Here is a 12,114-nt window from a genome sequence, read left to right on the forward strand (position 1 = left end):
GATGTTGAACAAGAGAGGTGAGAGAACCGACCCCTGGGGCACTCCACAAGTGAGGGGCCTCATAGCCGATCTCTGCCCCCCTGCCAACACTGCTTGCATATGGCCCGAGAGATAGGAGGAGAACCACCATAAAACAGTGCCTCCCACTCCCAATCCCTTGAGTCGTTGCAGCAGGATACCATGGTCAATTTTATCAAAAGCCACCAAAAGATCCAAGAGGACCAAAACAGAGGAGTGTCCCCTGTCCCGAGCCCTCCAGAGATCATCCATTAGTGCAACCAATGCTGTCTCTGTGCTATGCCTGAAACCCGATTGGTATGGATCCAGGTAGTCTGTTTCCTCCAAGACCGACGGGAGCTGCCGAGCCACCACACTCTCAACAACCTTCGCAACAAAGTGAAGGTTGGAGACTGGACGAAAATTATTCAATATGGTTGGATCCAAGGCAGGTTTCTTGAGGAGGGGTCTCACCACTGCCTCCTTCAGGGTGGCGGGGAAGATCCCCTCCCCCAAAGATGCCGTTATTACTGCTTGGATCCAATCACGTGTCACCTCTCGTTCCGCATAGGCAAGCCAGGAGGGACCCGGGTCCAGTACACACGTGGTGGCACTCAGCCTCCCCATAATCATGTCCACTTCCTCAGGGGTGACAGGATCGGACTCCTCCCAAATCACAAGGCCAGCTGTCTCCTCACCGTCTGACCCTGCCCAGTCAGAGTCCAGACCATCCCAAATCTGAGCGATCTTATCCAGCAGATGCTGACTAAACTCCTCGGCCCATCCCTGCAAAGGATCCTCCCCTCCAATTCAGGAGGGAGCAAGACACCCTGAACAGGGTGGCCAGGTGATTATCTGCAGACGCGATGAGGCCCGCTTCACCACCTCCATCGCCACCAGATAAGATCATGTAAATGATCTCAACTGGGAACAGTCAGATTTGGAACGACTGGATCTCCAACTGCTCTCTAGGCCTCTTCTATGATGCTTCATCTCCCGGAGCTCCTCCGTGAACCAAGGAACCAACCAGGATCTGCGTTGAGTCAGAGGCCACAAAGGAATGACACGGTCGAGTGCCCTGGAGGCCGCCTTTTCCCAGGCATCCACCAAAGCCTCGACTGGTGTGTGGGAAAGAGAGAGAGGTATTGTCCCAAGCTCTGTCTGGAACCATTCTGGCTCCATCAAGCGCCTGGGGTGGAACCAGATGGTAGGTCACGCATCCCAGCGGGGGGGGTTGACCTCATGGAAGCCCAGCCACAGGAGATGATGATCGGTCCATGACAGGGGATGAATAACTGGTGCTCCCCCACCGAGCTCATCACACCACTGTTCCAAGATAAAAACAAGATTGGGGTGCGCCCCCCCTCATGAGTCGGGCCCTAAATAATCTAAGTCAGGTCCATGGCTTCCATGGAAGTCATGAACGCCCGGGCCGCCCCCGACGCTTCACCCAGGGACAGCAGATTGAAGTCCCCCAAAACAATAAGTTTATAGAACTCAACCACCAACCCCAAGAGAGCATCGAGGAGGCCGGGCAGGGCCGTTGATACGCAGCTGGGAGATAGGTACGTAATCAACAGGCCCAACTGCCCTTGCAGACCCCATCTCATGAGGACGGACTCAGACCTGTCTATCTGAGGAAAAGTGACCTCCCGCAGACAAAGGACTCCCTGATAACAACCGCCACCCCCCTACCCCTACCCTGGGCCCTCAGCTGGTGTAGCACCCAAAAACCTAGTGGGCAGAGTTCAGTCAGGGGGACCCCTCCCTCCGAGCCCAACCAGGTTTCTGTAATGCAAGCCAGGTCTGTGTTCTCCTCCTCAATCAACTCATGGATGAGGGGAGCGTTGTTAACCACCTGGCATTAAAGTAAAGATAAGCTTCAGTTGTTCCTGCTTTGAGCAGGAGTTTGGACTTGGTGACTCAGAGATCCTTTCTGACTCTGGTTTGAGATAACAAACCATGATTTCCCCAACTTTTCTACAGGTTGGTGGGGGGAAGGGGAAGGTAATTGAATGGAATATGCAGGTTCATGCTATTCATGGTTTACTAAAATCAACTGTATTGATTTACATCCAATTATTATGAAGAATGTTGTAACCAATATGGCTGGAGGGAAATGAAGGATTGATGATTGATTGGCTGATTTATTTAATATGACCCTGTTAATCTCTAATAACATAGGAAGAGACCACTAATTAATTTAGAGCTGATCATTGGATGACACACAAATCTGTATAGAAGATGTTATATGTAGGAATGGGTCTCGTTGCTGCAGACAGGTTTACCATAAGTAGATTATTCAGGGCTGTGCCTTGAAGCTTGTTCTGTTTAATTTCCTAGTGCTGTGACCCCATTTATTGGGAAGCTGTTATTATTACTATGGTTCGTCAAAGAGTCAGTCAGATCTTCAGACTGGATTTGATAATTTTGTCCACATATGAAGTCCTCCCCAAGGATCTGTGAAAAACATATATTGATGTCCGATGGTGTTAAAGTTATCATCACAGGATGTAAGCTGTTCTAAAGCTGCCTTTTGCAATTGACTAATGGTGATTTTGTCAATGCTGATGGTGTTCAAGTGTTGCTCTAGTTGTTTTGGGATTGCACCCAAGGCGTCTATTATTGGTGCCACATTTGCTTTCTTTTGCCACAGACATTCTATTTGCAAGACTTAGTATTTTGTTATCTTTTCCAGTTCTTTCTCTTTTATTCTGCTGACAAATCCTCTATCCAGACTCCTTTGTCTTTCTTATCGCTTGTTAATTCTGCTGTATTATGTGGCTGATGATAGTCTCTGTGACTCTAAAGGACCAGAGCACTGTAATTTCATCATTTTCATGCAGAAGTTTACAAATATTTAAATCAGGAGAGAGGTGCTTCTTGAATTCTGGTTAATTGTGTAAAAGGAAGTTTACAAACTGACCAGCTTGCCATAGATTTCAGCAACAGCCAATTCCACATTCAATTGCATCCGGAAGGGAGAGATTTCATCACCAAAGTAGTCAGGATATGCATATATAGCCTGTAAGGACAGGGGAAAGCTGTGAAGCCTCATCTTCAGCATCTGCTACGCCAAAGAGTCCTTCCTCAACCAAGTTCTGTGAGGAATCATGAAGCCAGGAAGCTTTCTGCTGCTCGCTCTGCTCCTCTTCTCATTGTACTCTGGTAAATACTGTTTACTACTACAGCTTTTCCTTTGTTGAGAGATTTGAGGACACCCTTGTCTCCAGGAAAAAGCAGACAATAGTCCACATATATCCTCAAGGCTGGCTCAGTGGGAAATAATTCTTGCTCAGGGGATCTGCCCAAGAAGCAAATAAAAATTGGAGGCTCTTGGTGCAGAATTGGCTATTCCACTAACCAGAGGTTTTCCAGTTGTGACTCATATTTCCTAAGAGGTCTGATACAGCATTCCCAATAGTTGGAATAAAGTGGTTCTTTCAGGTACAGAAGCAGAATTCCTGTAGAAATCAACAGTATTGAATTTCCTATTGACATCCCCATCACCTGTAATGGTTTGTTTTCACTGGATTTTGTGTTAATGTTTTGTTTTTATTTCAATTGGCCAAGGGTTTTAATGGGAGGGGTGGAGCAAGGGACAGGGGAAATTGAAATGCACTAGTAAATTATAAAAAATAGGACGTAATATGGAATTGTTTCAAATGTTCATATTTGGCATGGTTTTTTTCTTCCAGATATTGCTGCACAAAGACTCAATTTAAACGTGAGTACTTTTAGTTATTAAATTTTAGTTATTAAACGAAGTCCTTGGATAGGACCCAGAAGTGTGGGTGCATAATAATAAGCCCATGCCTACCCCTCCCCATCACCATCACCTTTGTGGCTAACATGTTGTAACCTGTGATACAATAAGATTCAGAATGATTTTTCAGGCAGTTTCCTCTCATCTTCCTCCATCAGGCCAATTCTGTTTCTATCCATTATGTGCATATGGAGCCTTAATAGTGAGGCAGGTGTTGCAAACTATTCAGATCAAAACAAAAATATAGACTATAAATTCTAATTCCTAAAAATCCCAGATCCATTTTCCAGCATTGCTGTTGTATAATGGTCTATAATACAAGAAGCTGGACCACCTGGAACAGGAAGGGACTTTGCAGAAGAAAGAATTAAAAGTTGATGGGATAAAAAGAGATAATCAATTTAGCCCAGGGTATTCAAATCGTCATCAGACTTGCCCCCTTAAAAAGAAGAGCAGGGCTGTCCTATGAAATGAATCATTTGCTTTTTCCCATAGGTTTATTGTCGGGGGTATCCAAGACGCCTCTGCCCCCGGGATTATAGACCCCATTGTGGCACTGATGGCAGGACTTATACCAACAAGTGTCATTTCTGCAATGCTTACATGTAAGTACATGTTTCACTCTGTGCAACTACAGAAGAAAGCATTTGGATCGGAACCCCTGGATTTCTAGGCTTCAAAAAAAAAAAAAGTGTTCAAACTTATCCTCCTTTCAATTATTTTACTCAAAAACCATTTTCTGCCACAGATAAGTTGCATGGTGGTTCCAAGGAGAATATGTTACTAATTTTAGGGGGAGAGGGAAGGATAGGCAAGTTGTCACTTTCAGAAAATGCCAAGTAATATTGCTGACTATTACAGACTTTTGGCTGGGTGAGCCACTATAGTGGATGTATCTCTCTAGATTTTTAATTTAGTTTTTATCCCTGTTTCCCTTTCCTGTGTCTCTTCAGTCGCAGTGGAAGAAGACTTCGGCTGAGACGCTTCGGAAGATGTTGACATCTTAAAATGTAGAAGACTAAGAAACATTGATTAAGGATATCTCACCATCTTTATGCCCTGCTCATTAACATCCCCCCAAAATTCTGTTCTTCCCTCTGATTCTGCTCTGTTGCTGTATTAAATGTCTTTTGCAGATTTATCAATAAACAAAGCAAAGCATTATATCTCCATGAATCTTCTTTCGGAACTTGTTTCCACCGTACCAGATTTTTTAGGTAAAGTTGTTGTTGCATAATTGAAGAAAACCAAGCATCTGGGATAATAAATTCAAGAAAAAATCAATCTCTATAGAGACATGATTAGAAAACTTAATAAAAAAAACCTTCATAGATGTAGTGGGAATGGTAACAATTATTTCTTTGGGTTTTATTGCAGATTGGGGTCCACTTGGGGTATCGTTGCCTATTCCTCTTTATAGCTTTCCTATAAGAAGGAGTAAATGGTCACCTTTGAGGTATGGCTAAGTTGGGGAAGGGAGGGCCACCCAGAAGAGGAGAGGACCACATGGTCCTGTGTTCTCCAGTCTTACATAGGAAGGAGTTACTACTTGGCAACTTAATAACAATCATTCTGTCCCAGTTTATACTAATTATGACAATAGGTCCTGTTTTCTGTGTCATTAAAAAGAAGGATGGATTACAGTTATAAAGTGAATAATTTGTCATTCACTTTATAACTTTACTCCGTTCTCCAGTGTCCAAAACAGGCATTTGCCCTCTCATGTTTCCTTCAGACTGGATTGTTCAAAGATAAAGATGTGACTATAGAAGATCTTCAACAAATGGTGGGAAAAGATGAACAGAATATTCAGAAGACAAATGAGAAATTAGTAGGAGTGGGGGAGGAGACAAATCAAAATAAGTTACAAGAAGACAAAGACACTGAAGAGACAATAACAATAAGTACTCAGAATCAAATAGATAATTTAGAGTTTACAATAGAACAGAGAAAAAAATGGAAGATTTCCAAAAAATAATGAAAGTGTAATGGATGTAAATGATGCAGCAGAAGGAGACACGGGGTAAGGCAGAGGGAACATTTAGTCTGTGCAAAAATGTTAGAAAGAAACATAAGATTCCAAAAGAGAAATATAAAAGAGTTATCAAAAAGTCAATAAGTGATGAAATTCTAAAAAGGCTAAGAGATGATGGATAGAGATAAAATATCTTGCAATATGGTGTCTGTATTAAAAATAATAGAAAATAGTAGAAAATAGTAGAAAGTATAAATTGGGAAAATAGTAGTACACATATTGACATATAATAGAATTTATTAGAACCAAAAATATATTAAGGTTAGGAGGTGGAAGATTATGATTAGGTATATTTAAATGTATTATTATTAGCAGTGTTTAAAAAATATGTTGAAACTTATAGCTTTTAAAAACTATAAATTCAGGGGACTTAGAGATATAATTCCAGGACTGATTAAACCTTATTAATAATTGGTTTTATTGGTGTTTCTAGAAAATTGAGATATTGGAATTATGGTGGAACATTGAGTAATATTTAAAATATTAAAATGTTACTGATTCAGCAGGGGACAATGAGCACATTGAATGAAGAAAAGTTATAGATGTTTAAATATATTTATGGAGAAAGTGATAAAGAATCATAAAGAGAGAATGGTATTGTTTAAAGACAAAGATGTAAATGTAGAAGAACCCCCCAAAATGGGGGAAAAATAAGTACAAATTGGGAAAATAGTATTATATACACTGACGTATAAAAGAATATAATATAATATAATATAATATAATATAATATAATATAATATAATATAATATAATATAATTATATATAATTATATAATTATAATGTGCACACCACACAATTAAAAACATATGCACTGCAAAATGTAAATAATGTTTTAAGTTAGTGTTACTGAGCTGTTTCTCTTAATGTATCTTATGTGCATATGGAGCCTTAATAATGAGGCAGGTGTTGCAAACTATGCAAATCAAAACAGAAATATAATGACTATAAGTTCTAATTCCCAAAAATCCCAGATCCATTTTCCACCATTCCTGTTGTATAATGGTCTATATTACAACAAGGTTGACCACCTGGAACAGGAAGGGACTTTGCAGAAGAAAGCATTAAAAGTTGATGGGATAAAAAGAGATAATCAATTTAGCCTAGGATATTCAAATTGTACTCAGATTTGCCCCCTTAAAAAGAAGGGCAGGGTAGTCCTATGAAATAAATCATTTGCTTTGTCCCATAGAATTATTGTCGGGGTTTCGCAAAACGCAACTGCCCCTGGGATCGTAAACACCATTGTGGCTCCGATGGTAGGACTTATACCAACAAGTGTTATTTCTGCAATGCTTACGTGTAAGTACATGTTTCATTCTGTGCTTATCCTCCTTTCAAGTATTCACTCAAAAGCTATTTTCTGCCACAGATAAGTTGCATGGTGGTTCCAAGGAGAATATGTTACTAATTTTAGGGGGAGAGGGAAGCATTGGCAAGTTGTCACTTTCAGAAAATGCCAAGTAATATTGCTGACTATTACAGACTTTTGGCTGGGTGAGCCACTACAGTGGATGTATCTCTCTGGATTTTTAATTTAGTTTTTATCCCTGTTTCCCTTTCCTATTTCTCTTCAGTCACAGTGGAAGAAGACTTACGCTGAGACGCTATGGAAGATGTTGACATCTTAAAATGTGGAAGACTAAGGAACATTGATTAAGGATATCTCACCATCTTCATGCCCTGCTCATTAACATCCCCCCCAAAATTCTGTTCTTCCCTCTGATCCTGCTCTGTTGCTGTATTAAATGATTTTCACAGATTTATCAATAAACAAAGCAAAGCATTGAAATATTGACATATAATAGAATTGATTAGAACCAAAAATATATTAAGGTTAGGAGGTGGAAGACTATGATTAGGTATATTTAAATGTGTTATTGTTATTGTTTTTTTTTCCACAATATTTTTTATTTTTTCCAACATAACACATAAAATACATCTCTTTCGAGAGCAAAGTCTCGATCCGGTCATGAATAGGTACAATCACTTACATTTTAAAAAATGGGAAATTCACAATTTCCCATTATATATTTTAAAATTCAAAGTCAAAACATAGAAAATTTTTTAGTGATAAACTCTAATATCTTGATCAGAACAATTCTATTATATCACCACCAATTTAATTTCCAAGTACACATTTAATTCATTGTTATGTTCATTTATAAGTTCAATTATCTCTGGTTCTTTTCCAAGCTCTCTTCATTACACCTTTTAACATCAATATTAAAACATTAAAAAAAGAAAAAAATATTCTAATCTCTTGGTCTAATTATTTACCTTACAATTTCTAACCACACATCGTAGTTTCAACTTAGAAACAGCTCTATTTTTTATTTCAAATAATAAATCAAAATTCAGTCCATATGTCTTAATCTCTTGACCCCTTCATCAGATCTTTAACCCTTAAAGCTTTGTCAATTTGCCTTTAGTTTTGCATATTTCATATTCTCAAATTTATCTCAAAATCCCTATCCTCCTCCCTATCTCCTCCTAATTGGCTGATTTCCAGCATTTTATTGTTTGGCTGATTAGCAGCATATCCTCCTCCATACCTCCAACTTTTGTTCAGCTGATTTCCAGCATGCTTTATTTTGGCTGATTTCCAGCATAGTCACCTCCATATCTCCTCCCATTGTTGGCTATTGTCCAACGTATTATATTTTGGCTGATTTCCAGCATCGTCTCCTCCAAACCTCCCATTATTATTTGGCTGACTTCCAGCATACTTTATTTTGGCTGATTCCCAGCATAGTCACCTCCATACCTCCCCCCCATTGTTGGCTAAAGTCCAACATATTATGTTTGGCTGATTTCCAGCATCGTCTCTTCCATACCTCCCATTATTGTTGGGCTGATTTCCAGCATATTTTATTTTGGCTAGTTTCCATTTTAATTAGTTCACATTTAACAGTGTTATTGTTATTGTTATTGCTATTGGTATTGCTATTGTTATTGCTATTATTATTGTTATTGTTAACAGTGTGTAAAAATATGTTGAAATTTGTAGTTTTTAAAGACTATAAATTCAGGGAATTTAGAGATATAATCCTGGGACTGATTAAACCTTATTAATAATTGGTTTTATTGGTGTTTCTAGAAAATTGAGATATTGGAATTATGGTGGAACATTGAGTAATATTTTAAATATTAAAATATTAGTGATTCAGCAGAGGACAATGAACATATTGTATGAAGAAATGTTATTGATATTTAAATATATTTATGGAGAAAGTGATAAAAAATCATAAAGAGAGAATGGTATTGTTTAAAGACAAAGATGTAAATGTAGAAGAACCCTAACAAATGGGGATAAAATGAGTATAAATTGGGAAAATAGTATTATATACACTGATATATCATAATTATAATGTGCATATTAAAGTTATTAACCATATTAACCTTAACTCTAACCTTAACCCTGAGGTCTGAATGTGTGAAGAGCTCTGTTTCCTGATTATACTGACACTGATGGATTGGTGCCAAAACAGGCATTTGCCCTGTCAAGATCCCATCAGACTGTGCCCCAATGATCAAAATTATAGCAATGTTCTTTTTCCTCAAGAAGTATTTCTAAGTATAAGATTTACTGTTTAGCTAGAGAAGAAAGCATTACTAGAGGTAGCCCTGTCCTTCTCCTTGAACAAATAGATTAATATTTAAATTGATTCTCGTTGTGAATATTTACTTAGAAAGGTATGATTTTCTCTCATAAATGGATTTTGTACGACTTTCAAGCAGAATATTTTATCTATTTTAGGTACCGCAACAGAGGAGGTATGCTTTCAGGATCTCTCTAGATGACCTTGTTTAATTGAGAAGACTCAGTATGCTTGATCTGAGTAGATTTTTTGGGGGGGGGGAATTGGAGCTAGGCAATTCTTCAAATTAACCTTCTAGTTTTCTTTCTATGTTACTATTCTGACAACTTCAATCATATCTTACATATTTCATTATTATATTTTAAAATGCATGATAAATTCATTAATAATCAAATTGGTATATACATGTTGGTTACTGATATCAACTAAGTCAGGAGAACTTTTCTCATAATGGCAATATCACTTCTCCATATAGTATAATTCCTGAAGGTGGGCCACTAACATATTGGCACTAGAATCTTCCTCAACATCTGCCTTGGATATCTGTATATACAGGAACTCATTCCCATTCAGAAGCATTCAAATATGAAATTCTACCATCTGCTCTCTGACCTGCGAGACAAAGAACATGTTCTCCTTTGAGAGGCATAGCTTGATTATCAGTAAAAGGGTTCAGCACGTCTTCTTTTCAGAAAGCAGGCAGCGTCCAAGGCAAAGGAATCGTCTTTAGATGGTCGTTCCAGATGTAGGGTTGCCAGGTGTCCACTATTTGAGCGGACAGTCCACTTTTTTCACATTATGTTCACTATTTTTTTTCACAAAATAGTGGACATTTTTTTTATTCAAAAGCTTTATGATGAAATGGTACGTAATCTAAAGCTGTACAGTCTAAGAGAATAAGGATAGGAGAATCGCGTTTTGTCTTTTTTTCATAAGTTAGAATGAGACAAAGATTGAATGCTCATTGCAATAATCACATTTTACACAACAGTGCAAAAAATGCATTAAAGCAGTTATCTTTTGATATCGAAAATGTAGTGCTGAAGGTTTTTGCCAAATTTTTGAATTCTGCGAAGAAATGAGAAGAGTTGAAATCATTTTTTGAGTTTTGCGAGTCAGAATTCCATGAAGTTTTGCGCCATGTTCCAACATGTTGGTTGTTTGTTTAAAGCGGTCGAAAGACTTCTTTTAAACTGGATACCTCTAAAATCGTATTTATTTCTCTTGGATCTGATGAGTGCCATAAGGTTATCTGGAATCTTATTTCGGATCAGGAAAATGAACTCACAAAGGACGATGAACCAACAATTTCAGAATTGTATTTATATTTCATGCACTTCTTCATGTCAATAATGCAAGACACCCTACTGAAGCTGGAAAGCAAGAAAATTCTTGCATGTGATCTTCACATTATCATGTGTAAGCTGCATGATTCTTTGCAAAAAAAAATACGATGAGCAGTTTTTTGGAATGAAAGTTTTATTTGCCTTACATAAAAAACATTTGCCTGAGAATGCCGTGCAAAAGTTCAAGAAAGAAGCCATCAATGTGTATCAAAGAGCCATTGCGTACCTAGAAAAGTGGTATAATTTCACCGATTCAGTATATGAGACGCTAAATTATTTCAATCTAATTGATCGCAATAATCCTCCAACTTTAGAAGAAATGATGAACATCTGGTTATTATCACTGTGGCGAGAAGAACTTCCACCCAACACTCTCTTCAATGAAATTTCTGCCTTAGAAGAAGTTTATGTTCATCTGCAGGGCGATTCATCCCTTGATAAGTGGACGTACTTTTTCAAGAAAGAACCAGCTCCAAGTTTACTGAAACTGTTCCAGTATTCTGCATCAATTCCGGTATCAAATGCAAACGTTGAACGAATTTTCAGCATCATGGGAAATTTGTGGACTGACGAATGTAACCGACTGCTTGTATCTGTTCGAAGTGAACTTTGTATATTTTTTAATATTTCTCAACGTTGTACTGAAATTAAAGAATTATTCCTTAAATGCAAAGAATTGATCAAAGCTACGCAGTCAAATAAAAAATACACACGACAGCAAACTAAAATGTAATTTAATATTTTACATATTATTATAATATATTTGATGTTTTGAATTTTAAGTAAAGTTTTGAAGTGATTATTTTAATACGTGTTAAAATGTTTGTAAGAAAATATATAATTTAATTGTATTTTTTTAATTTTTTTACTACTTAATCCCCCCCACTTGTCCGCTATTTTTTGGAAGCAGACCTGGCAACCCTATTCCAGAGTTCCATCCCCATCACCAAAAAACAGAGTTTCCATGCTTTGCCTTCCTTAATCTCCTCCAAATGAAGAACAGCCAGTTGCTTCTCCAGGAATGAACAATGTAGTTGGTTGACTCCCTGGGTAGTTCTTGGTTTGTGATGGCAACTGAGACCAGGATTGCCTGTGCTACTTGATGTGGCCACAAAATGAGACGGGTGACTGCAGCACCTAGTGATGGCAGTTTGACAGTCAGAGTTGCCTTCATTAAGTAAGGATCAAGCAGGAACTCCAGAAAAGAAATAATACAATCCCAACAACCTACTCCTATGAGCACTCCTAAGGTCCATTTCACTACCTAGTACCTAAGAAGATATGTTTCTTTCTTTCAAAGGCTGTCTGCTAAATTCCACACACAACCATTTCCCCTCACTCCTTTTTTTTAAAAATAAATTTTATTA

General features: G+C 38.1%; 1 protein-coding gene across 1 annotated transcript; it reads left to right on the forward strand.

Annotated features, from left to right (window-relative positions):
* The first annotated feature begins 3,110 nt into the window (after window positions 1-3,110).
* On the forward strand, window positions 3,111-4,762 carry LOC139309660 (ovomucoid-like). The gene is made up of 4 exons (XM_070933812.1): window positions 3,111-3,165; window positions 3,696-3,724; window positions 4,259-4,368; window positions 4,717-4,762. The coding sequence occupies exons 1-4, from the start codon at window positions 3,111-3,113 to the stop codon at window positions 4,760-4,762; spliced, it is 240 nt and encodes a 79-aa protein (XP_070789913.1).
* Window positions 4,763-12,114: the final 7,352 nt, after the last annotated feature.

Source organism: Pituophis catenifer, unplaced genomic scaffold (assembly GCF_029215685.1).
Source record: "Pituophis catenifer annectens isolate HBS135680 unplaced genomic scaffold, rPitCat1.0.hap2 SCAF_2, whole genome shotgun sequence".
Taxonomy (NCBI): Eukaryota; Metazoa; Chordata; class Lepidosauria; order Squamata; family Colubridae; genus Pituophis; species Pituophis catenifer.

What these genes read in the sequence shown, in the direction of transcription:
- LOC139309660 (XM_070933812.1), top strand. Translation starts at nt 3,111, where the DNA reads ATGAAGCCAGGAAGCTTTCTGCTGCTCGCTCTGCTCCTCTTCTCATTG. An exon ending in CCTCTTCTCATTGTACTCTG is followed by an intron (nt 3,166 to 3,695) that starts GTAAATACTGTT and finishes TTTTTCTTCCAG; the next exon opens with ATATTGCTGCACAAAGACTC. An exon ending in CACAAAGACTCAATTTAAAC is followed by an intron (nt 3,725 to 4,258) that starts GTGAGTACTTTT and finishes TTTTTCCCATAG; the next exon opens with GTTTATTGTCGGGGGTATCC.